The 27,241-nt window shown below is 37.4% G+C and overlaps 1 protein-coding gene across 1 annotated transcript in view; it reads left to right on the forward strand.

The window, feature by feature from the left end:
- Positions 1–20,170: 20,170 nt before the first annotated feature.
- gpr149 (G protein-coupled receptor 149) overlaps positions 20,171–27,241 on the forward strand; it is a 48,207-nt gene continuing 41,136 nt past the window's right edge. Inside the window, exons 1-2 of the mRNA XM_002933259.5 lie at positions 20,171–21,732; positions 23,187–23,379. Of these exons, the coding sequence (XP_002933305.3) occupies positions 20,782–21,732; positions 23,187–23,379 (1,144 nt within the window). The 5' untranslated portion in view covers positions 20,171–20,781. The remainder of the gene's footprint in view (positions 21,733–23,186; positions 23,380–27,241) is intronic.

The raw sequence follows: 27,241 nt of genomic DNA on the forward strand, positions 1-27,241 counted from the left end.
TCAGTAGAGTTCAATATTCTCACACACACACATCTATATATATATAACATCAAACTTCAATTAAAGGACAAATTTGCTTATTTTGCTTGATTGTGCAACTGAAATAGTTGCTTTTATTTTCTAGCTAGTTAGCAAAATGGTCAAAATGAATTCCTGCAATTTAGATAGTAGAAAGGTAGTGTTTTTGCCTTTTAGGATGTTAAAAAACAATAGCTCCCAGTTCGACAAAACAACTTACTGTAACTGGAAATAAAGCGTAGTTTCTGTGGATTGTAGTTCTACAACATCTCTAGCAACAAGACTTGTCTGTCCCTGGGCTCTGGCCTGTCATGTTTGGTGTTTAAATGGTTTTATTAATTCAGTAGAAACACACTGCAGATCACAAGGACATACTGACTGGAGCTGCTAAAATGTTGCTAATGAATACCCTGCTTTTTTAATCATTCAATGAATATTTTTTTTTTACTTTAAACTACTTCTATTTCTTTCCTCTGAAGGTTATCAAGACAACAATTACAATGCCTCTTTTGTCCCATTAACGTTTACTTGCGTCATAAACCCACACAACACTGTTTCTAGCTAATTCGACATCTGCTTGTACTTGCACATTAAATCCTTGGTGATGCTAATGACATTGTTTTACTTATTATTTTCCTCAGCATGGATAGAAATTCACGTAGTTAGGGTTCCAATTGAGCAACATATCATTACCTATAAAAAGGTTGCAGCATTCTTTGTAACATGACCTGTAATGTAACCTTTTCTTAGAGGCTGATGACAATGAACTGAGCTTTCTAGGAGAAAGGCTTCCATGAACATTGAATTAACTAAACCTTGAAGCAGTACTTGGAACCTAAGAGCGCTGTACAGAACATGGAGAGCCACAACAAAGAGCTGTAAGAAGCATAGGCAGAAATAAAGAAGGGCAGTATTTCTCTAATTGAATATAAACAAGTGGTTGAAAGATGCAAAGAACGAAAAATAATGACATATGTAAATGCAAAAAAGTCCAATTATACAATGATTCTACAGATGGAGTTTATAAAATAACAACGTTAAAACTTTTTAATAATGAAAATTCAATGTCAACTTTTGGCCTTCATTTGAACACGCCATTGGAGGTATTTGCCTGGAGTCCCCAATAATGAGTGTCCCTGAGAATGATGTAAAGCTACAGATAGTTACATAGTTACATAGTTACATAGGGTTGAAAAAAGACCATCAAGAGTCCATCAAGTTCATCAAGTTCAACCCATCCAAGTAAACCCAGATAATATATATGATATCATGTAGCAGCTGGTTAGTTCTTCTGGTGGTTTAAACCACAAATTCCAGCATTTTACCATTAACGAAAGTCTGTTGAGACTACTGAGAATTAGAAGTAACACCTTGAACTGAAAATGTCCCCAAATCATTTACATATAATGTTTAAAGCACTTTGGACAATTTGCTACCATTTCTTAAATGTATGTTACTTTTATATGAACATCTTTTACTATTAGAGTTCTGCTAAGAATGACCAAAACATGTTGTGCTTTGCTTATTCTGCTAGTTATGTCTGCACTAGCTCCTCCCTCTTTTCTTACCATATTATACCAAGGTAAGTAAATTGTTCTACCTTCTCTATCGTCTCTCCTTCAAAAGTATATATTTAAAAAAAGTTTGCACTACAGTATTTGGATCATCTTTTTCAGAAAAACGAATCCCTTTAAAAAGTATAGTATACATTTTATTAGCAACTATTAGATTTTACTACTTAAGCTGGAGAGCTTACACACATATAACATATACTAGTGATACTATATGAGACAGAATATAGAATGTAGCAGTGATTTGTAGGGATGGGTAGCGATGAGTGAATTTCTGCACTTCGCCATTGGCGAATTGTTTCACGAAACTTCTGTGAAAATTCACAGCAGAAAAAATTTTTCGTGCGTCAAAAAAGCCGTGATCGTGTCGAAAAAGGGCACAGTTGTATACAAATTGGGTGCAGTCATGTAAAAAAAGACACGGGCGACAAAAAAAACGCAGGTGACCAAAAAAAAGTGTGCCAAACGCGTTTCGCTAATTTTCTTGCCGTTTTGCAAATTTTATGGCGAAGCAAAACGGGACAGATTCATTTATCACTAGTGATAAGCAAAATAATTCGCAAGGCATGGATTCGCCACGCATTAAAAAATTGTTGCCCCCATAAAAAGAAAATGGTGCACGTCAAAAAAAGTTACGTGCAACATTTTTGTCATTTCACAAATTTTTTGCCATTTCGCAAACCTTTTACAAGATTCGCAAATTTTTCTGTAAAACGGGACAGATTCGCTCATCACTAGTGTTTTGCACAAAGAGGACATAATAGCAAATGTTTTCCCTGAAAACAGTCATAGGGTTTGCTATATAGATTTCTTGTTAATCACTATATTTGTTTTAACTTTATTTGCAATTTTAATGTAAAACAAGAAAGGAGAGTATTTGTGCAATCTTCTTTATATTAATGTAAATCAGCTAAAGGCTATTGGTTTCTCAGAGGTGTGTAAAGTCAGAGGCATATTACTTTCTTATAATAAATAGAATAAAACATTGCCTTCAGGAACATACACTCAACATGATTCCTTAACCCAACAGAAAAATATCAAAATATGAAAAACCATGAATAGCCCTTTTGCAATTTTAATAAAAGCTGACTTATATATTCAAATATTTATAACCATTGTTTACTCCAGAACAAACCTCAACACTCCAGTAGCAAAATTTTAGTATTCAAAAAGGTTTATTATTTAACTGATATGCAGTGTGTACTCTGGAGACTCCCAAAGCAGCTTACACAGTTCTAAAAGACAAACAAGCACGCAAGGCTAATTTATAATGTTTCTTATCCAAAAACCTTTCCCTTGTCTTTTAAAAATATATAGCCCGACTGATACTTGACTTTACCTACCATTTGCTTTAATACATCAATCACTTGATAAGCTATAGCAAAGCTCTTCTCCATTATTTTGTGAAGAGAGAGTTTGAGTATTACACTGCCCAGAGGTCAACCATTCCAACAGTCATTTGTTAGATTACCTAGCTGAGGGAAAATCTGCGCATACACAGCTATTTCCAGACACTGCACCATGATTTAGTGACTGGACCCCCCTTGTAGTGACAGATAGTGATGAGCAATATGTCCCGTTTTGCTTCGCCGAAAAATCTGCGTATCTTTCAAAAGATTTGCGAAATGGTGTAAAATTCGCAAAATGGCAAACATGTCGCGCATCAAAAAAATTGTCGCCCGCAACAATCCTTTTGACGCCCACGACAATTTTTGGACGCACTGTGAATTTTTTCATCCGTTTCGCAAAACAATTCGCCAATGGCGAAATGCGGAAATTCGCCGTGAATCCATGCCTGGTGAAACCTTTTGCCCATCACTAGTGACAGAAGCTTCAGTAGCCCTTAAGCCACGTGCTCCTTGGTGTGCCAGGTCATCTATTATTTGTGAAGGCCCATTCTATGCCATTCAACTCGTATCACACAAAATGTTGGCTAAAATACCTCCTCCAAAATGAGGGGAAAAAGAAACTATACAGTATATAGAACTATAAGACCTAACTCCACTGGAGATTTTGAGATTTTGTGGGTCAGATTTTATCTGTTCCTGTCATGCAACACCATGCAACATGCAACAGCATGAGGTTTTGTAGTATCCTACAAAATCTGATCTTCAAAGCTGTAATGTAAGTCGCATCAGATTAAGTCAGATGGAGTGTTTTGTTCCTGCATCTCAATGAATTCCAATGAGAAGAAAATGTTGGTCAGACACCATCAGATTTTATCTTGACAGGAGAAGACACAGCATCAGGGTTGGACTGGGCTGCCCAGACCCGCTCCCTGTTGGTGCTCCCTCGGCCACCAGTCTCCATCCCCTGAGGACCAAACTGCAACTTACTGACTGCTGCACATACAGTAAAAACAAAAGCACAGTGGGAAAGTAGCATGAGATCCAGAATCCTAAAACAGTATATACCCCCTTTCAAGTGCTTCTTTAGCTCCACACCTCACTGCTTTCCTCTGCACATGCCTCTTGTGCACTTTCCCTCTTTCAATAAATAACAAAAAACACATATTTTTGTGATAACAATAATAAGCAATAATAAGCAAAACGTCTCATTGTGGTACAAGCTGCTTATAGGCTTGCACTCCATACCTTCAACCTGACATGGGCTAATGTTCTCTAGTTTTAATCCACACCAACAAGCTACAATGCCTACACCTAAAAATCTTCACCTTCAAGCTTCAATGTCTTGGTAAGTCTATAGATGGGGTGAGAGAATTGCTTACAATACATTTGCTCACATGTCAAGGCCATCTTTTCTCAAGCACCAGAGGGTATTTCTTAGCCAAAGTATATTCAGTTCTATAATATGCAGTTCTGGTAAATAAACCATCAAATGTTTTCTTGTTTGATTTGGGAATTGAAACATTTCAGTTTCACAACTGGAACATTTAGAAACACCAGTTTTAATGTTGCATTGCAAGTTAAACATTCTATATGACTCTCTAGAGTCATTTTATTTCTGCTAAGCTCAATAGAAGATACAATTAAATTTTTTATTTTAACAGCTAAAATCAGGGCCCTCTTGTAATGTTAAAACACAAGGAGCAGCCCACAGTTGAAAAGAAAAGTCATTTTATTCGAGTATACAATCAGATTTTGAGCACTCTCTATTTGTTGGAAGACATTTTTCAGACACTAGGGGGCAGATTTATCAAAACACGAGTTCGAATCCTGAATGGGAAAAATTCAGATTGGAAACGAAAATTTCTGAAGATCGCAAATATCACGAAAAATCATATACGATAATATCGTATTGGTGCTCCGAAAGTCACAAAATTTTCGTACCGAACGATTGTAAACGGTGGCAAAACCGATCTGATTTTTTCGGGGTGCCATTTACTAATGCTTACATTTTTTTTCCAAATCAGTTTTTTCGACCTTAGGGCAGATTTATCAAAGCATTTATCTAACATTTCTCAGGTTTTTCTTTTAAAAAATGTGAATAAACACATTTCCATGAATGTCTGACAAATCTAAAAAGTATGTGCGGGAAAAAGTCGTGAAAATGTGACTTTTTTAAAAAAAAAATCTCTACTTTTTCTAATTTTTGCACAAACTAACCAGCATAAAAAACCCAGAGAAAAGAAGGGTCCTCCAGGGAAGGGAAGAGTATCTGCCATTGACTTCTACATGATCTCGACAAGTTTTAGATGGCAAATTTTCGGATTCAAATTTGTAGCTGTTTTGCCTCATAGTAAATCTTGAAAAAGTTGTGACTTTTTCTTTTAACTTTTAGCATTTAAAAATCTGAATTGGAAAAAAAATAATCAAAGGGTTAGTAAATGGCCACCTTATTATGAGCAATTTTACAAACGTAATGCACTAAAATTTGGTATTTTGAAACTTGCAAAAGTGTTTCATTTATCTCCCTTTTTATTTCCAGCACTTGTTTCTGTCACTTCTGACTAATTACAGTAGATGGGACAAAAATACTAGGAAACTCTTTTAGGAAAGCTCATAAAAAATAGACAAGTCATATAAACACATCTTTATTAATGTCTTTTAGATAAAAGGAACAGGCATATTAACACATTCTACATATTGAAATACAAACAAATAGGAGGAAAGAACATACATGTTCACTGTGGATTGTTATCCAACGCTGACATCCAAGGTTCCCTGAGCTTTAGACATGACAAAAATTATAACTATTTCTCAGTGCAAAAGAAAGAATTCAAGAAAAATATACTCCAAGATTTGTACCCATACAGTGTCATGATATGTGAGGCATATACAGGTATGGGATCCGTTTTCCAGAAACCATTTCTCATAGACTCTATTTTATGCAAATAATCCCAATAATCCTAATTGTTCTAATGATTTCCTTTGAACAGGAAGTATGATATAATAAATACAAAACAACCCTATTGGCTTAAAATTGAATAGTACACTTTATGTATGAAGATTCAGCTTACAGAAAGATCCCTAAGTTCCAGAGCATTCTGGATAATGGGTCCCAGTACATGTATTCCAAAAAGCAAACAATTTCCAATACCACACTGACATTCAATTGCAGCTCCAGACAATGTACCATCGAATGTGGTGCACTCTTCTGAATCAGGCACTGCTGCATGTATTGACACAGGGGAACCTTGAAGCTACCACCACCTCCTGACCAGGCAATAGCTCCAGGGTTCCCTTGGCACACTTGCTCTGAAAAAACAAGGTGCATACGTCACTGGCATGCCAAAGACCAAAAAGGATGCCAAACAGACTTACAAATATTCAGCTCAACTATACCCCATTTGCGATGAGGCACAGGCACTGTTGTATCCATTTTGGCAAACTGGGAGCAACTGCCATAGGCACAGTGCAATTGCATCAAGAGAATTGTGTGTGTTTAATTGAGAATTTAATAAAAAACATATATTTTTTTTAATGAATTGCATAAGTGAAGCTATTCTTTTAACTAAGAGAAGTTTCTAAAGATGTTGCCTGCTGTGTCCAAACTGTCTGCCAATCCCGTGCAATCTCTAAACACACTACTTGGATATCTCATAATCTCACAGTATGCAACTTATTTCTTTCTAAAATGTCTCTCACTCTGTCAAACTTTTTAAAAAGAATACATATTGTAATTGCTCTGTCTAAAGCATTCCCCAGTTTGTGAAGATGACGCCAAACTAAATTTTCTTAAAACTGTTTGCTAAAAATAAAACCATCACTAGATTTTTCAGAATATTATGGTATAATTTATGTACTCAATTTATGTACAGTTCACACTGTACCAGAGAATGTTCCGTGACATTATAGCATATTGATATTGTGACTTCTCTGTGAACCCAGCAATTTATGTTTGTTAAATATTCCATAAATGGAGAAAAGAACATGACGTCCATATGCAGCATCTTTTTTTCTCTGTGCAGCAAACAGTGTAGGCTAAACATGAATACATATATATATATATATACATATCTTTAATAATAGCAACATTTACCAACTTTCGAATTCAATTTTTTACCAGAATTTTTTTTTGTGCTAAAACTCATGAATTCGAATTATGGTTTCAAAAATGTTTATGTTTTGATTTATTAAAGGAGAAGGAAAGATAAAATCCCTGGGGGTGCCAAAATGTTAGCTGCGAGACTGTCTTCATTCTTCCAAATCCTAGGGCCGGCACAAAGACAGGAGAAGGAAAAGGACCACTCTCTTGCAGCTGCCCCCGGCTGGTGTGGTTTTCTATTAACAGGAGCACCAGCCCAGGGTAGAAGAGCAAGTACAATTGCACACATTTAATGCATCGGATGCAATTGTGTATAAATTGCACTCTGCACACTGCATTGTATAAATGTGTTTAATTCCATAAGTTAAAAGGACACTATAAAATCATCATGTCTCCTATGAGATCTTTAAAGGGGCAACATACCTTCTTGTTTACCATGAGTTCAGAAAATAGAGCTTGTGTTGAATATGTTTTTGCCTATTGCTTTGGTTTTTGTTATGTTTTTTGTCTTCTTAAAGGGGACCTGTCACCCTAAGAAATAACTCCAAATTATTTTCTATATTGTTAGTTGAGCAAAATAAACTTTACTTACTCTATATAAATAATATAAATCTTGTTTCATTCCGTCGTGGAATTACTCGATCAAAGCAAGCAGGCAGCCACCATTTTGTGGACAATGTTATGAAGACAAGCTTTGTATCATACCAAAATCTTGTTTATGTGCCAGAATGGGGGACCAGATACCCAGGCCCATGCACTGGCTAAACAATTAGATGAGGAGGAGGGAGGGGAAAAGTGAGAAGTGCAGTGACATCTAGGAAGTGCTGAACGGAAAGCTAAAGTTACTGTCTGCCCCACCTCTATGCCTAAGGCATAGAGGCGGGGCAAGCAATATATGATTGATGGGATTTTTAAATGCCTTTATAATGGGTTTAGACGTGTTAATATAAAAATGAATTAGGGTTTCATGTTTAATTTGAAAAGGACTTTTATTATACAGCTTTTTATGTCCACTTTAAGCTAATCATGGCAAAGAAGGAAATTAAAGCTACTCCATGTTTGGATTCTCAAACGTCACTCTCTATTTGTGTACTAGTTATCTAATTATATACCATGCAAGGATCAAACCTGGAGTAGTATCAGTTTCCCTTTTTGCTTTATTTAGCTCAAGAAATTTAAAAAAATGGCTGTATTTCCTATATTGGCTATCAATAAAAACAAATTGCAAGCTTTCAGAGCACAAAGTCTCCTTTGGCGGGCAAAATACAAATGAAAGCTGGAAAGGCACAGAATATATACTGTTAGATCATAGAACAACAGGCAAAGACTATGGCCAAGCCCCCTTCATTGCACTCATGTTCAACTGCCTCTGGGGGGCGTACCCACACTCACAAATAGCTTACCATGGCAAGATTCATTCCTGCATGGAAAATAATTGTCTGTATCTTTAATTCCTGAATATGACATACAATTAGGATTAAAGGTTTTGGTTGGATTTTAGCACTCAGGACCATTGCTGACACAAACTTTTATAATTAGCTTTAATAATTTTGTTAGTTCATTTAAACCTTTCCTATTTTGAAAATGTTGACTCTTCAAGCAGTATTCTAGTAAATCAATGGCTGCTACATCTTAGCTCAAAGGCCACATCTGCAAGTGCATCAGTGAAATGATATACTTTTCAGTTTCACTGGGACTGTCAGGTACATGATGTAGCTGTTTGTGAATCACATGCAATGTGACTATGTGGTTCCTAAAATAATACTCTTTCCAGACCTTTAGATCAAGAAGTCTAATTGCATTTCAGCTGCCATCTCAAGGCTTGGATTCAAATTTCACTACAGTTGCTGACATATTAAAGGGTTAAAGGTGGGCAGGATTAGCTAAACTGTAATTACATATTGATCCCAAGTTATTATAACTTTTTCATGCCACCACCTGAGACCACTGGCAAAATATTAACATTCTTCCAAAATTGAATCATTATGCAGCGCAGCACGAAACACAGATTTTATATGAATTCTATTGCGTAAATGCCAGTTTCCCTGAACAAATATGCAATATTATTAGACTGTGACACAAGGGACTGTACAGCAGGACCCTTGTGCATAAATAACATTCTAACACAATGTATGCATTTTCATTATTTTGTGTCATTTTGTCCTTGCGTGCAACTGAATAATTCAAGGATACTCTATATGAACTGTATAACTGATCCCCCAGTCAACACTTACTTGGTACCTTGTAGTATTTATGCGGCAAATTATTCCTGGATTAAATTTTCATTTAATTTCCTGAAAGACCATATGGCTTTTCTAGGAGAGTCTGTGCCAGCTTGAGTGCAGAAAGTGCATTTGCTGTGTTACTCTGCCTAGTTCTTCCAAAGGCCATGGCATTTTTATGTATTTATTTATTTATGAGTGAGCCATCTGCTTCTGTGAGGTCCAGGTAAAAGCTACACTGTTTTTCATTAAATAAATACTTTGCAGAAATATTTTGATTAACATGTCTGAGACTGGATGATCAGGTGGTTTGGCTGCATTTTGGGAGCCAAAGCCTTTTCTAAAAACAAATGAATGTCATTCCATAATGCGTTGTGTTCAGTACTGTGTTAGATGGTGGGATTCCCTGTGTTGCATATACCGAGTGCTTTGATGGATAGGTGGACGCACCTGCCAAGCAAGGGGAGACCAAATCCTGTGCAAGAGAGGAAATCCCTTTTCCTTCTTCCTGACACATTACAGTTCATACAGTACTGTATAAAAATACCAACAAGTTGTGTGTCTAGTTTTTTTTCTGTGTGTGCCACTGATATGAAATAGTGTGTACTTCATATTAGTGGCACCCACAAAAATATATATTAACTAAAAAGTGTCCTTATAACCTTGATATGAAGAGTTCAACCAGATGGGGCACACCAGAGTTGGGTCAAGCAGCTTTGAAACCCAAGGCAAGGGTAGCAATATGTGTGAACTCTTTGATACTACCACACAATTATACATTCTTTGGCAGTTAGAACAACACTGAAAGGGAAAGGAGAGACAAGGAAATGTTATTAATAGTTCATTGGATTTGGTTAATTAAATTGCAATAAAGTATAATAAACATATTCTGCAGATTACTGGGCAACCTATAAATACTTTATGGTACAGGCCACAATAGAACATTTCCCTCTGTTTTTGAGGGGCCATTTCATGTTGCCACCACTAAAGGCAGCTCTGATCCCATGCACTGTGACTGGGTCTCCTACCCCTACAAAAAATATGTCATATGACTGGTATATGGATTTTCTGCTGACATTTAACTGCAAGTTGCATTTAAGAGAAAGATTTCATTTTCAATCAGATCTCTCAGTAAGTACTGCTGTGAGGGTAACTCAAGGATCACTGACGCTGAGCGTGACGTGTGAGATTGAAGAGATTTATATTTTTATGGTCAAATCCCAAAACACAGCAAATGCTTTGCTCACTCTTGATGAGGTTACATCAGAAAAACCGGGAGAATTTTTAGCCTGTAATTAAAGAAAAAAGTGCCACGTGGATCTTATCCTGAAATGACCATGCTGAAAAAGAACGAAGAAGAAAAAGCAAAATATATATGTAAACAAGTAATAGTAAACGTAACTAAAGACACAAAGATCATTATAACCTGACTGTGCTCCTTCACAGTATGAACCCACTCCATAATGCAACCCTCATTCACAAAGATATTAGTTCTGCTTGGCATAAACTCAACAAAAACGATTAATGCTTTGGCGTCTTGCAAAAGGACAATTATACTTATTATATAACTGTTGCTGTGAATATTCTGTGACGGAATAATTGCTAAATTCTTCCTTATACTTAGCTTGTGCTGGTGATCTTCTGAGGGCTCATTTATACAACAGTAGGTGCTAAAATAGGCATATTGCCATTTGCCTAAAGCAGAGGTAAAAAGAGCCCCCCTTTGGGTGCATGTATAAGTGTTTGCTGTTGTGCCACAAATATTGCCCATTACCACTCATTTCATTAACACTTGTGCATCAAATATCTGACATTGGCATACTAGGAATAAATGTTGCTTTGTAAGTTAAAATATGGCAAATTGCACTGATTCTGTGCTGCTAGATATGTATACAAAGTCTCTACGTTAGGTGGGGATTCACTTGTCTTGCACCCATGGCAAAAGGGATTTTGGTGATTTTACCCTATACCCCCTACCAAAATAGTTTTGCTTGACACCAGGACACCTGATCTTAGAAAAATGAATGATAAATCAATAATTAATTTATGAAAAACAAATTTCTTCATAGAATATAGATAAATGGAATTTTAATTGCAATTAAATATATACAAACAGTATTAAATTACAGTTGTAAAAAAGTTGTGGCTTAACTTCTTTTATCATATTGATGTGTAACCTCTTCAAATCCCCAAAGTACCATAGTTAGAAATTACCATATCCTTCCCCCATTGTCAGCAGTTGTCTGTTGAGTATGATGGATTTTTGGACATCTATCCTGTTAAACAGCAATCTGTTCTGACTAAATTAAACAAAAAATCAATTTTATTGGCCTGTTGCGTAATCTGAAATCCTTGAAGTCAACAACACGCTGAGCAAGGAAGTCCCCTAAAGATCTCAACAACCAAGCGGTCAATAAATAGGAACTCTGCCTTCATTTTGAACCAGAAAAAAGGCAAATAAAATCATTTCAAATGGCTTATCAGACTTAAATGAGACATGCAAATGGATGCTCTTATAGAAATGCCAGGCACCATGAGTATGGAACAATACCTGCATATAGGTAATAATGACAGATGATATCATGATTGATTGGTGACTTCATTCTTCAGTATTTCTTTTTTTATAGAATAAAACTCTAAAGGGGCAGAGTAAAATATTTTATTTACAATTAAGCAGACAATCTTGGATTTACTGCCCACTGAAAATCTATCATTACTTCAAGGAACCTGTTATTCGGTAGCATTTCTGGCTTTATACCCTGGGGATGTAGCTTTGAGATTATGAATACAGATAGAACCCTCCATTACATGGTCTAGAGGGATAAGGGAATAGACGATTAGCTTTAGCTCAAATGCACTTTAAAAGCTTGCTAATGCTAATTGGCTGTCAATGCATCTTCCCTTATCACTTGGGTTAAGACAGACTGAAACTGCTCCTCTTTTCTGGATTGTCCTTACACCACAGTTAGATATTTCCAACTCTATACTAGATATAATCATAACATGTTAACAATATTTTTTAAACATAAGATAACAATTAAAATTGGATAAATTGGATACAGACTCCAGGTGATAAAAAAAAATTCTGTTCTTGGTCTTCATTGGTCTCTGCCCTCCCATTCCATGTAAAGGAGTCCAAACACACAAACCAATCTGTCAATCAAAGCACGAGAGTTGAGCAGCTGAATTAAGGATGAACATGCTACATACTTGGATAGAGATGGAGAAATAAAATGAGACTTATGTGGCTTTGTCTGAAGGTTTAATCTACTGTAGTGTGGTGGATTCAAGCCCTAATGCTTAACCTTGCACGATAACAGCAGAACTTCTCTGCAACAAAACTTTTGTATAACAAGAAGTTTCCAGCAATGGAAGGCTCTTTATCGAGTAAAGCTTAATCAAAAATATATTTAAATTAAATAAGCTTCACCTAGCCTATTCCCCTGCGATTGGATTGTCCAAATTAGGAAAGCACTGGAGGGAATCATTTTAGAGACTTGCCCATTATAAAATCCATTCATTGTCAATGATAAGTCCATTTTGCCAATCCACATTTCCCCAGCACTGGCATAAGTTGGCTGCTATGATGTCCTATGAATCTATTTACTAAAGTGTGCTAGAGTGCAATACTGACTTGTGCCAGTACTACCACAAAAACAAATCACCAGGGCCAGGTTACTTAACCTAGCATCACTTTTCCAAACACAAATATGTTTTTGCTTTCTATGGCATTCACACAATGTAAACTGTTTCACAAGGTTTAGTGAGGTCTAGCCTTAAATTAATGTAACCTATCGATTATTGTAATATTTTGCAACAGTTATATTTTGGCACCAAAGAAAGTGTACTGCAGGAAATGAAATTCACCTAAATTGGCACTGAAACACTTGCCACTTGCCAAAATATACACTGACTTATGTTTGTGTAAGTAACACCCGCTACTGAAAGATAAATGAAGCACATTGCACTTTAGTAAAGTTAGGAACTGCATTTATTTGATGGTAAGAAATTAGCAGTGTTTAATGGCAGACCCCTCATAGAAGAACATGGGGGATCTGACAGGTAATGTAAAAGCACTGGGCATACTTTTAAGGCAAAATAATAAATAGCATTCAAATACAATATTATGATGGATGTAAAAAAAAACAACTTCTGGGGTCGGTACCTCTTTAAGGGGCACATTTACTAACCCACGAACGGGCCGAATGCGTCCGATTGCGTTTTTTTCGTAATGATCGGTAATTTTGCGATTTTTTTCGGCGTCTTTACGATTTTTGCGTAAAAACGCGAGTTTTTCTGCGTCTTTACGATTTTTGCGTAAAAACGCAAGTTTTTCGTAGCCATTACGAAAGTTGCGCAAAGTCTCGATTTTTTCGTAGCGTTAAAACTTGCGCGAAACGTTGCGCCTTTTAAGTTTTAACGCTACGAAAAAGGCGCAACTTTGCGCGCAAGTGTTAACACTCCGAAAAAATCGCGACTTTGCGCAACTTTCGTAATGGTAAATATGTATGGTAAATATGTATGATTATAACTTTATCCCTTTATGTTTCCATTGTACGATCCACAGCTCATTACTTTAGGAGCATTATTCAACCACTTTCAAAGGCTGCTCTAAACAGTTCCAAAGAGCTCAAAACATCAAACTGTTCTGAAAATGTTGTATTTGGAAATGTACACAGAGGGGTTTTACTTGGACAAGTGCTTATAAGCCCAACACATTTCTGTGGAACTACTGAAAAGGTCATATGAATTTCAGATCCAAAGACTTAATGAAAAAAAAAATTAAAAATGAATAAGGCAACAAAAACAATGTTATACATCTGCTAATAGCTGAAGGCATCTAGAGTTCTATTACTATGAATAAAAATTCCCATGCCTTTTAGAATATGGTCCATTTAGAGAATATTTGCATATGTGTATTTAAACCAAGCCAAGTTTCACTGAGGACTGATTAGCACTAATTGGTGAATCACTGATATGCATGTTTTTCTTAGATGTGTTCGACAATCTGTTGTATTATATATTTCATTTACAATATACCTTTGCTCATTTGTTATATTTAGTTTTTATTTCCAATTATTTTGCATACAAAGTACTTTATAGACTCATAAATAGGATAATAGGTGTACTATCTCTGTGGGGCCACAAAATGCAAATGCTTAAAGGAAAACTATACCACCAAACAAAAAAATATATTGTATAAACCAGCTCATATGTAAAACCCTACTTCATCTAAATAAACCAATTCCATAAAAATGTACTTTATTAGCAGTATGTGCCACTGGGTGATCCTAAATAGAAAATTACTATTTTAAAGACTACGGGCTGCAATCATATGATTTGACTGGTTGCCAGTGACAGCTTGGGGTTTAGTTTTTCTTCTCTAAGGAAAAAACCCGCAAGTCAGTTTTATTTATTTGTAATAATTGTCTGGCCTCCATGGAGTGGGGGGGGGGTTAGTTTAAGATTTGGTAACGTCGCATCTTGTATTGGAATAGGGAGGCATTGTAATTTGTTTCAAATTTTAGCATGGGAGAGACATAGCAAGGTCTGATGAATGTATACACTCCATGGACTGCATGCCCCACACAGGAATGGATGCAGAGATCAGATATGTTGGAACAAACTGCATGTTAGTGAGCAGATTTAATGCACTGATGAAACCTACCTGCTGAATCTCCCACTCTCTACAAGGATTTTCCGTGCTGCTTGCTCTCCTCTCTGTCCCATTTTGCTTCGTCGTAAAATGCGCGAAACGACAAAAAAATTAATGAAACAGCGAAAAATCCAAGAAATGCGTTTGTCTTTTTAATCGCCCATGCTTTTTTTTTTATTCATGCCTATTCTGATGCGACCGCGACCAATTTGACGCAACTTTTTTGGACGCCCAACTAATTTTTCCACAGCAAACTATTTGCCAATGGCGAAATGCGGAAATTCACTGAGAATCCATGACTGCCAAAAAAATTCACTCATCACTACCCTCTAGCCCTTTCTAGCTAAATTCTGCCTTTTCAGAATACAGTAATATGCAGCTGTACCATTTCTGTACCTGGTGGTGAACTGTTTCTAAGGGCATTTCTTTTGATTTCATTTATTTTACACCTCCTTACTCTTTTTACTGCATATGAGACCAGAAGTGTGACTCTTGTGCCCTAAATAAGCAGGTTTCCAGTGTGCCGTCAAAAGCTGTTAGAATCGTTTTCTATTTTTTTAACAAGATGTAGACAGTAAATTTATGAGACAATTTTGAATTAGTCTTCATTTATTTTTTGTAGTTTGTGAATTATTTAGGTTTTTATTGAGCAGCTCTCCAGTTTGGAACTTTAGCTATACATACATACCCCCTCGTAGAAAAAACATAAGCGTCAGATAGATAGTGGAAAAGCACTGGGCCTATACATTTGCAGCAAAAATATAAAGCAAATTCTAAAATAAAGTTATTATACTTTAAAAAAGGTTTTCTTTGTGGCGTCAGTATCTCTTTAAGATGAATAGGAGTGGGCCTAAACAGAACATAAAATTGTAGCTTCACAGAGCAATAGTTTTTTGCTATCGGGGTCAGTGACCTTCATCTAGAAGCTGGAAAGAGGTAGAAGAGTAAGGCAAATAATGAAAAAAACAATAAAATGATTACATTACAACAGTCTATAACATACTAAAAAGGTTATTTAAAGGTACATTAACCTTCTAATGCTTTATAATCCTTTACTTTTGAATGACTACAAGGGGGCATTAAAATGTAATATGATCATATTGCCACTTAAAATGCTGTTAATTCTGATTGCTAAATCTGAGGTTTGCCATGTACACAAAAAGAAAACTACTCATTGTTCTTCTGTATATTGTTTTTCTTGGGTAGCTGTCAACTCATGCTTACTAAGACCCATTAAACATACAGACACCTCTCCTGATAACAGCACAGAACAAATTGTAGCATTAGAAACAAAGGATAATGTATAAGTACGCTATTTCTGCATGCTTTTTTCCTGCATTACTTTAACTGTTTTTAAAGGAACCCACTATCTGCCAATCAACATATATTAATCACCTGTCTTTTTCAACAGAGCTGGAGCAAATTATACATTATACTGAGTGCTAGCATTGTCTTTGGGGGAAAATGGTAATCATACTGTGGCTTGTTACAGAGTTAATCTTGAAATATGTTCCTGTATTCAATCAGTCAGAAAGTTTTGGTGGATGAGGTTATTATAACATGGGTGTGGCTTAGTTTGGCATGCCGCACAGCACACATGGCATCCCTACACTTTTTTCGCTCCAACTCAAGAACTGGTGGCACATCAAGTACGTTTCTACACCTAATGAAAATGAATACTAGCTGAGATAACTGACCTGCCTGCAAATTCTGTTTTATGTGTCACATAAGCATACACATTTATGCCTATCTAAGCTGGTTGTCAATATGGACTGAGCATCTTTAAACACACACACACACATATATATATATATATATATATATATATATATATATATATATATATATATATATATATATATAATGTAAATAAAGATTTGCATGAGCAAATGCAAGAAACTTCTCAGGACCATCATCTCACCCAGGAACAGTTCAACGACTATTTTTTTTCAAGCCACGGTCGGCATATTTCAGGCTCCTGAATGCAGAATTATTTTATATTAAGCCATATTATTCATCAACAACTATTTGTTGACAAAACATTGGTCCTTAACCTACAACTATCTACCTACCAGTCAGTCAGTCAGAGTTTGGCATTCCATAAGGTTCAACCAAATGCAGCAAACTGTTTCAGTGACTCTTCTCTTAGGAACTACAGTCTGCTTATGGGATTGCACCATTTCATCGTATTGGACAACCAGTCGGCACCACATTTTGGCAAAGGGCAAAGCATGTACCCAAGTGATTGCAGAGCAGCTCTAATCGTCCCTTGCATTTACTCCAAAATCAAAGGTCTGCCAATCTGGCCAATGACATTTAAGGGTTTTCAGCGAACTTGAGTTTGGTTATGTTCTCCATTTCCTACAGTTATGCTGAATACAGACCTACATACCTATCTGACAAATGGCAATGCTGCATCCCCCAGTATTGGAGATCGACTCAGTAGGGCATTTAGGCAAACAAAAAACATGAGCCACAGCCATTGTGTGTGTATAATAGCAGAACACAGTATTAACAGAATAAATTTAACATTCAATTTTACAACCTAGCCTTGTATAACTAAAGTAACAATATCAACAGGCTAGGCCAAAGGAGTAAAAGTATTTATACTGCAGATACCCTTGATGTCAACATTATGCCTCTTTAGTTTTAACAATTACAATTTCAAGTATGTCTTGCCCTTTTGATATCCATCTACAGAGCTCAAGGGCAGTCTCTTATAGTTGATGGCATGAACCATAATGAACTTAATGAACTTAAGCCCTAGCTATATCACTGTTTTTAATTAAACTGTAAATTTGTTTTAGTTATTTCTCCCCACTGGATAATACTGCTATATATAACAGTGACTTATAAAACTGTACTATGTCCTCTTAAATATATGGTGGTAGATAAAGAGTGACCTTGGATAGAATTAGAAATGCCAGATACATAGTACAGAGCAGGATGATAGAATATTATCCCTTATGTAATGGATCGACCATAAGAGAGCGGATGCTCCAGAGCTGCAGTTATCCTACTGGCTCATTTGGAAAACACCCTAGTGGAATATAACACGGATATGTGCCCCATTTTCTGCTATCCAGTTTTCCTGAGCAGCTGTCAACTCATAGCGTATTACACTAATTACATGTAGATATTAAAAGAAAAACAGATGCATAGTGCTGCAGGATACAGTATGTTGGCATAACAATAACAAAAACATTACACCAGTTGTTGGTTTTGGTGAAGAGGTTACATTTGATATGCTATTCCTTTTCCACCCCACATTCAGTTTTATAATTCACTTTATCACAGTGGGTTACAGCGCATACTTCTAAATGTGAAACATAAACATCAGAAGTGTACATTCTGACACAATAGGCATGATTTTTACCCACAATATAGACTTTTTTTTACGCTAATTCCAGCGTAATTGCAGTCACAAGGGGACACTGCACCTGAAGCATTTGTGGCTGATGCGTTAACATTTGCACATTTGCATGTTTGCATCAATGCAATTGGGTGTAATTCAACTGAAAATTATTGAAGCGCAATCGTTATTACTTCCGTCATTCGGTGTGAAAATGCCATGTGTGTCTGATTCTTTAGGCCAAAGTTTGATGCAGCAATTGGCACAGGCTGCTGCGTTAAACTTGGAGATGATGCCCCTTGGAGGAGGTAGTAGCTCCAGAGTTTTCCTGCGGAAATAGGCATTGTGCATTCAATTCAGAACAGGAGGCAGGATGGGCAGAGTGGCGTCAAGTGCAACTATATGGGTGTATGATGAACAATCTTTCTAAGGTGCTGTTGAAATGTGTCCATGTTCTGTATCAGGTGTCATTTGCTAATACCCCAAAAACAAGCACAAGAGAACTTAGGGAGTAAAATCATAGCCCTTAGTGAATATATGGTGAATATATAAACCAGGCTGGTTTCCGCGGTAATGTATAAAGGTATGAATCTTCACTAATCTGATTCTGATGAAAACAAAAGTTTTTTTTAACTAATTTCAGATAACAGCATTTTTATAGGCAACTAAAACATTTTTATTTTATTTACTGCTAGGAATATGGTACTCGCTGTTTCTCCCCATTTGGGTGCTCTTATGCAGTGAGGCTCCTCTTAACAGCAATGAGCTCTCCTGTTGGTTTGAGCTTTTCCAAAACGTTTATGCCCCTTTTGAGACTTTAGATTTTGGGTTTTTATGCATAGACAACATTTATCACAATATTAAAGGGGTTATTCACCTTTAAATTAACTTAGTATGATGTACATAATAATATTCTGAGACAATTTGCAATTGGTTTTCATTTTTTATTTGTTGTTTTTCAGTTATTTAGCTTCTCGATTCAATAGCAGTCTAGTTTGGTATTTCAGCAGCTATCTGGTAGCTGGGGTCTTATGTACCTTAGCAACCATGCAATAGTTTGAATGACAGACTGGGATATGAATAGGTCGGGGTCTGAAAAGAGATAATTAATACAAATTAACAATAAAAATAAATGGTAAGCTCACAGAGCTATAAATAGGACATTATATAACATGCTAAAAGTTAATGTAAAGGTGAACAACCCCTTTAAGTAGAAATTACTTGAAAGTGGCATAACTAAATATAACAAGCAAATTCAATTTGGAGCCCCAAAACATTAATAAGTTGACCTATTCTAATATATATTGAAAGTGCTTATTATTTAGGACCTTACTGTGTCCTCTACACCCCTGGGTCCACCTACAACCACTGGGTCTGCTTCCTCTGTAGTTACACCCCTGCTTGATATAAAGATTCTTTGCAGTGTATAGGAGAAGCAATATCAAACGTTAAGCCCCCTGTGCCTCCTATGCAATGTATTACTATAAGTTAGAGCAAACAGCCCAGTGATCCTTCTGCAAACATGAATCCATTCAGAATTCTAATATTTACATTATCATTCACATTTAAAGAACTTGGCCAAATATGGATTTTTATTAACAGTAAAATGAGTAGCTGCAATGACTGTGCCATTGTAACTGAAACTTTTTTTCTGTCCTACAAATAGGGATATGATATTCTGTAGCCAAATGGAACACGGCACAATGTTCTACCCTAGCAGGACAGACACTGCTGTGGTGCATGAAAGTCAGGCATTGACTCCCGTATGAGAGTAATGTTTGCATAGCTGCTGCCTCTCAGGCAAGTCCCTGGCAATATATCAGACCCTTCCTTTCTCTCCTCTGTTAGGTTCAGACTCCACCCTCCTGCAGCTTTCAATAGCACAGGCGAAATCAAAGAGCATCTCACTCTACTACAGTTCTCACACAGGCAGCATGCTTTGAACGTGCCAGACCTCCTTGCAAAGGCACATTCCCAATCAGGATATATAGTATGCGGTTTCTAGAAGGATTGGATGGAGTTGTCCCGTTCTACACGTCCTTTGCTAAATGGATTATAAACTCACCAACACAATGCCTGCATGCTTTTGTTTTTGAAAAGGATTGCTTTGCCTGATGCTGTGAATAATTACTTTCATTGTTTGGCATAAAAGAGAGGATTTCCCTGTGCTCTGTTGGCTTTGCTTAGAGTCATATCTGAAGAAGGGACATCAGTGTCCTGAAACGGCAGCAACATTTTTTTTGAGGGGGGGGTTGTTATCATTAGCTCTTAAATGTATCAGTTCTGTTGCTCTTTCCTTTCATCACAGAAATACTCTATGCTTAGTGCTTGGAATGCAATCTGATGTCAGGCTGTTCTGTTCTGAGAAAATAACGGGTGTGAAGAGCTTGAAGAAAAAAGTAAGTTTTGGACAGAAGATTCGTAGTCAGATAATACAGCTGTGTCGGGAAGCTGTGCACCATGGGAGCTTTGGGTAAAGTGTGTCTGGAGAAGTAGGCACAGAGTCACAGGACAATGTCTGTAATACCAACTCTCCTACCAACAAATGGCACCAGGTTTGAGCCAGATCTTGGCATTATGGACATGCCAAAGGCAACATTCACATTTAATGCTTTAGTCTTCAGCCTGACACTGATAATCACTCTGACAGTGTTTTTGGGCAGCATTATTTCACTGGTTTCCTTGCTGAAGATGAAAAGCAAGTCAACTTTGTCTCTGCTGGTGACTTCCCTGTCTGTGGATGACTTGGTCAGTGTTGTACCTGCATCTATTTTTATGCTGCACCAGTGGACAACTCATGCTCTACCCCAACCTCTGTGCTCAGCTGCAGCATTTCTCTACTTGTTCCAAGGAATCTCAAGCAATTTAAAGGCATCCTCTATTATTTGCTATAACTTCTATACAGTTAATAAACTAGGAAGCTATGAAACTACCAAAATATCTGTTAAAATCTTTTGTGCCGTTGCAACTATATGGGTGATTAGTATACTAATAAGTGCTATTCCTTTCTTCGGTTGGGGTAGATTTCATACTACGTCATGGGGATGCTTTACTGACTGCACAAGTTCTTACATTTTGTTTTTATTTGGATTGTATTCTCTTTGTTTTTGTATTCTGGTCATCCTTTCTGCCCCTCTAACCCACCAGTTGCTGTGTAGTGATGACCATCAACATATTAATTACAAAGACATTAGCAAAGGTTATCTCACCCCAACTACACCTTTGGGTAGCAATGCATCTTCACTGTCCCCTGACAATCCTGTCGGCAAAACCTTGAAGAATTCCAATGAGAAATATGTAAGCCCGGAGGCAGTGTTTAAGAGGAGCGTGGCTGAAACAAGTGGGGATGTACAGCATTCCTCAAACAGTGTCAGAGGTGGCAGGAACATTACAGTACTCTATGCTCAGAAGCGCTTCTCCCTGATCCTTGCTTTGACTAAAGTCATTCTGTGGCTACCAATCATGGTAAAGACTCTTCACTCTTCACTGCTGCAATATGTTTTGTGTGTCTTTTTAATAATACAGGAGGATATGGTTCATGCAATTTTAATGGGCAGATGAATTCATCCATATGTGACACCTTTACTATAAAGCCAGAGGCATTTTGATGACTTTTTAATTAGGTCAGTGAGGGTGGGGGGCGGGGGGGGGGGTCAGTTACTATTGCTTAGTGGTTATCTAATATTTCTGAATAATGAGAGACCATGGTACATCTGCAGGCTATGACAGTCACTAAACATTTAAATTATAATTTGAGTAATGCCAGAACGGTTGGGCTGTTTTCATTATTTCTGCTAAAAAAATATGAGCAGTAAAATGGTTAATAAAATATATATATTACAGCACGTCTGCAGCCCAGCCAGGGTGCAGGATTAAAGGACAAAAGCACTGCAGAAATGAAGTCAGTGAAGCTTTAGTGTCCCTATCCCTTCCATTAACATGCAGAGAGCACTGCAAGGCTGCCCGTGATATCACACCTATTAGGCTGAGCAATAAAGTTTCCCTATCTAATGGCAGTGCTAAGTTTTAGTGAGCGGGATGCACAGGGGGCGAGAAATATGTGTTTCTCTATCACAGGGCTTCCTCTCATTCTCAGTTTCTCAGCATGAAGTAGATTTAACCCTGGGGGAAGATGCTCAGTGTATGTTCAGGGTAGTAAATATTTATTTGGCTATGCAGTTTTACATATATAACATATAATTCAGGGGTTGCAATTTCTTATTGTGCTTATTATTTTAGTTATGGTAAGCCGATAAAATGTTTTTTCATGCAATCAAATTCAATTCAATAAGATATAATTCCTCCCTTTGGTGCAGTGGCATAAATTAAGTACATATATTAGGTGAATGAGAATATGATTATAAGAAAGGAATTTGGAAATGCTAAAGTCACCTGCTATGTACTGCCCAATCATAAATGGAGAAAGGAAGGCATAAATCCAATATGTTACATGAAGAGTATCCTTGCTGAGGGTAGACACATCTGTAAATAGACTAAGCAAAAACAATGGAGCAGTAGTCAGAACGCGGCGCCTCAATGGATCCATTAAGGAGATAAGCAGTGATGGAAGTATGCAGGGAGTGCCTACCTTGTTCATAATGGTATCACCACCATAACTTAATGATGTTTTATGAGATGATGATAAATCTACAAGTTCATCTTATAATGAATGTTAAATTACATTATTTTGACAGCAGCTCTACATTAAAGATTAATGCTTTTGCCCATACTCATAGATCAATATTACAGTATTACATATTGAATAGAGTACTAAAACTAATGTGTTATTATTTGTTTTGTTATTTTTCTCCTATTGATCTAACAAAACCACCATTCACTTGAGTCTGCCATATTAAGCATTACTTATTCTTTTAATGCATTTACTGATTGATGCACTGTATTGCATGTTTCCCTTCCAGATACAAATGGTTGTTCAGCACATAGTTGCCTTTCAGAGCCTCTCTTTTGAGACCCTAAGTTTCATCCTAAGTTTACTGTCTGCTGCTGCCACTCCGCTGTTTGTCCTGTCTGAGCGCTGGAGGCATCTGCCATGTGGCTGCATCATTAACTGCAAGAGGAACACATATGAAACATCAGCAGAAGAAAACCAAAGTAGGATATTATATTATTATCATGGTTTTTTAAATATATTTGGTACCACATAATTTCTAATGCTAGAGAAAACCTAGGGTTCACATTAAAATCAACAATTATTTAAAAAATGTATACTATGGGGATAATTTAACCAACAAAGGTTGCTTCCGTCTAAAAACCCATTCCAACCAACTGTTTTGATTCATTATTTTAATTTTTAAGACCAACAAAAGCTAATTTTCAAATGGCTGTTGTTATAGGTACAACATAAACCAATAAGGGTCAGTTACTAATGTAATGCGTGTGCAGAATGCAATTCAGATACAAATCACCATGTTCTTTACCAATATGCTGTGTTTATTCCTCCACAATTCCATTGTGTTGTGGGATGGATGCTGTTGAGTTTGTAATTTGATGTAAATTGGGTACAAGTTGCATCTCTTATTTTTGGAGTGTTGCATCACTAATGCATTTGGACATAAATCTTGTGCACCTATTGATGCAACTTGCTTGGGGAATCCTGGAGCTACTGCCAGGTCCAGGGTGGTTGTAGCTCCATAGTCCCCCAGAATCAGTAGGTGCAGTTGAGCACCATTCATCAGAAGAGGCAAGATGGACGCATTGGCAAACATGTGGACGTGCAGAAGCGTGTTTAGTACTTCAGTGGTGTCAATATGTGCTCTCCATTGCATGGAGTTTAGAGCACCTGCACTTGCATTCATAGATGAAATAAAACATCTAAATTTCACCAAAGAAATAGTCTAGAAGTGCTGAATTCCATGTATTAGACTTTCTATATGAGGTCAACAATACAGCACCCCTATAGTATAGTTACCACAGCTCAATATGCCTCAGCTGTGGTAACCATACTACAAGGGTGGTCTGTCTAAGCAAAGTTTGGTTTTATCACAAAACATTTAAAGATGAAAGTGCGGCTACATATGTCAATTAAGTTTAAAACAACAGTTCACTCTAAACTATTATTTTAAAATAAAGTAAACAGTGATTTTTTGAGACAATTTACAATTGGTCTTCGTTTTTTTAATTAGTGTGGTTTTTTAACTCTACCTTCTCCAGACTGAAAATTAACCTTTTTAGTGCCATAGGACGTAGATTCTACGTCCTAGGTACCAAGGGACCAAAGTGCCATAGAACGTAGAATCTACGTCCTACAGCACTAACAGGTTTACAAGCGCTGCGCTCGCTTTTAAAGCAGCGCAGCGCTTGTAAAGCCTGCACAACCCCCTAGGCAACGAGCATAAGAGGTCATACTTACCGATCCGGGTCCCCCAGCGCCGCCGATCCGGGTCCTCAGCCAATGACAGCAGTGGACACGCATTGATGACGTGTCCACTGCTGTCCCTTTAATTGTCGCCGCCCCCGCCGTCGCCTCTTCACTCTGCTGCCACGTGTGACTGCTGGAGCCCCCCTGCTGCCTTCCTGCTGCCTTCCTGCCAGATTGGTCGCCCTGATCGCCTGCCTGCATTGTGTAAGCTGAACTACAACTCTCTAACCACTGTTTATTTTGCTTATTTCTATCTCAACTGTCTAAAATTTTTTTTTTTTTTTTTTCCATTTCTTCTTCTATCTTTGTCATTATTACACTTTTGTACACATACACACTTATTTACAACTTTCCCAAGCACACACAGACACTTACACACACACTTACACTTACACTTTTTTTTTTTTTTTTCTTTCTTTCTTTTCTTTTCTTTCTTTCTTTGCTTTCTCTGGCAGTCTTTTTTTTTTACTAAAACTTTATTTCTGATCTTGCTCTATAATTATCTGATTTATTTGGTTGCATTTTAGTGTTTTTTTTGCATTTTCATAATTGATTTCTGTTTTTGAATTATTCTATTGCACTATAACTTTTGTATTGCTATTGGGTGCTGAATTTGCAGTGACGTTGGTGGATCCAGGGCTCTGACCACCGATTTCATTGCAATAATTGTTCTTCTGTTGGTTTGAGCGGTTTTTATTTGAATTTACTGATTTTATGGTGTTTTATCTTTGCATTGTTCTTTATTGTGTATTTAGTGCCCCAAAAAGGTTGCTTTTGCAGTGACATTGGTGGATCCAGGGCTCTGATCACCGATTTCATTGCAATTATTGTTCTTTGATTGCTTTTAGTGGTTTTATTCCATTTTAACTTCATTTGATTTCATTTGTTCTAGAAAGGTCCAGAGGTGCTAAGATTGTTCTGGTAGTTTCTATTGCCAAGGGTTAGGCTGATGCCACACATGGCGTAGGGCTGATTTTTTCAGCAAGTGGAAAAACGCTTGCCGAAAATTCAGCCCTACGCCTGCTACTTGTGCCTGCACCCGAATGAATGGAATACGCTCGGGTGCAGGCACATGTAGCCGATATACGCATGAAAACGCGAGACTTTGCATTCTCACGCGTTTTCATGCGTATATCGGCTACATGTGCCTGCACCCGAGCGTATTCCATTCATTCGGGTGCAGGCAAAAAAAAAAGGGGTGCATAGAGTGCAGCCCCAATATTATGCATTTTCAGGTTTGGCGGCCATGTACTTATGTGCACCCATACATATGGGGTATCGTTTTATTCAGGGGAACTTGCAGATTTATGGTTAGTAAGTTTTTGGTAGTTGCCATGGAGATTTTGGGGAGAAATCTAGGTTTGTATCTGGTTTTTCCTTGATTTCTGACCAAAGCGTGACTTCTGCAAGGGACTGCGGCCACAATTTTCCATGTAGAAAGAGAAGAGTGGTGTCTCTGAATAGCTGAAGGTGTGCACTTTTTGGAAATATATAGTTTGCGGGGGTTATTTCACAGGTATGGGGGTGTTTAGACTAAATAACTGCAGGTAGAGCAAAGCCCCCCGTTATGCATTGCCCCTGTTAGGGGGCATTTGGTGGCCACGTCTTTATGTGCACCCATACATATGGGGTATCGTTTTATTCAGGGGAACTTGCAAATTGAGGTTTAGTAAGTTTTTGGTAGTTGCCATGGAGATTTTGGGGAGAAATCTAGGTTTTTTATCTGGTTTTTCCTTGATTTCTGACCAAAATCTAGGTTTGCATCTGGTTTTTCCTTGATTTCTGACCAAAGCGCTGACTTCTGCAAGGGACTGCGGCCACAATTTTCCATGTAGAAAGAGAAGAGTGGTGTCTCTGAATAGCTGAAGGTGTGCACTTTTCGTAAATATATAGATTGTGGGGGTTATTTCACAGGTAGGGGGGGTTAACACTGAAAAACTGCAGGTAGTGCACATAGAGCGAAGCCCCCAAAATTTCAACTGAAATTGCCCTTATGCATTGCCCCTGTTTTGGGGCATTTGGTGGCCACGTCTTTATGTGCACCCATACATATGGGGTATCGTTTTATTCAGGGGAACTTGCAAATTGAGGTTTAGTAAGTTTTTGGTAGTTGCCATGGAGATTTTGGGGAGAAATCTAGGTTTTTTATCTGGTTTTTCCTTGATTTCTGACCAAAGCGCTGACTTCTGCAAGGGACTGCGGCCACAATTTTCCATGTAGAAAGAGAAGAGTGGTGTCTCTGAATAGCTGAAGGTGTGCACTTTTCGTAAATATATGATTGTGGGGGTTATTTCACAGGTAGGGGGGGTTAACACTGAAAAACTGCAGGTAGAGCAAAGCCCCCCCTTATGCATTGCCCCTGTTTGGGGGCATTTGGTGGCCACGTCTTTATGTGCACCCATACATATGGGGTATCGTTTTATTCAGGGGAACTTGCAAATTGAGGTTTAGTAAGTTTTTGGTAGTTGCCATGGAGATTTTGGGGAGAAATCTAGGTTTTTTTATCTGGTTTTTCCTTGATTTCTGACCAAAATCTAGGTTTGTATCTGGTTTTTCCTTGATTTCTGACCAAAGCGCTGACTTCTGCAAGGGACT

This window comes from Xenopus tropicalis, chromosome 5 (assembly GCF_000004195.4).
Source record: "Xenopus tropicalis strain Nigerian chromosome 5, UCB_Xtro_10.0, whole genome shotgun sequence".
NCBI lineage: Eukaryota > Metazoa > Chordata > Amphibia > Anura > Pipidae > Xenopus > Xenopus tropicalis.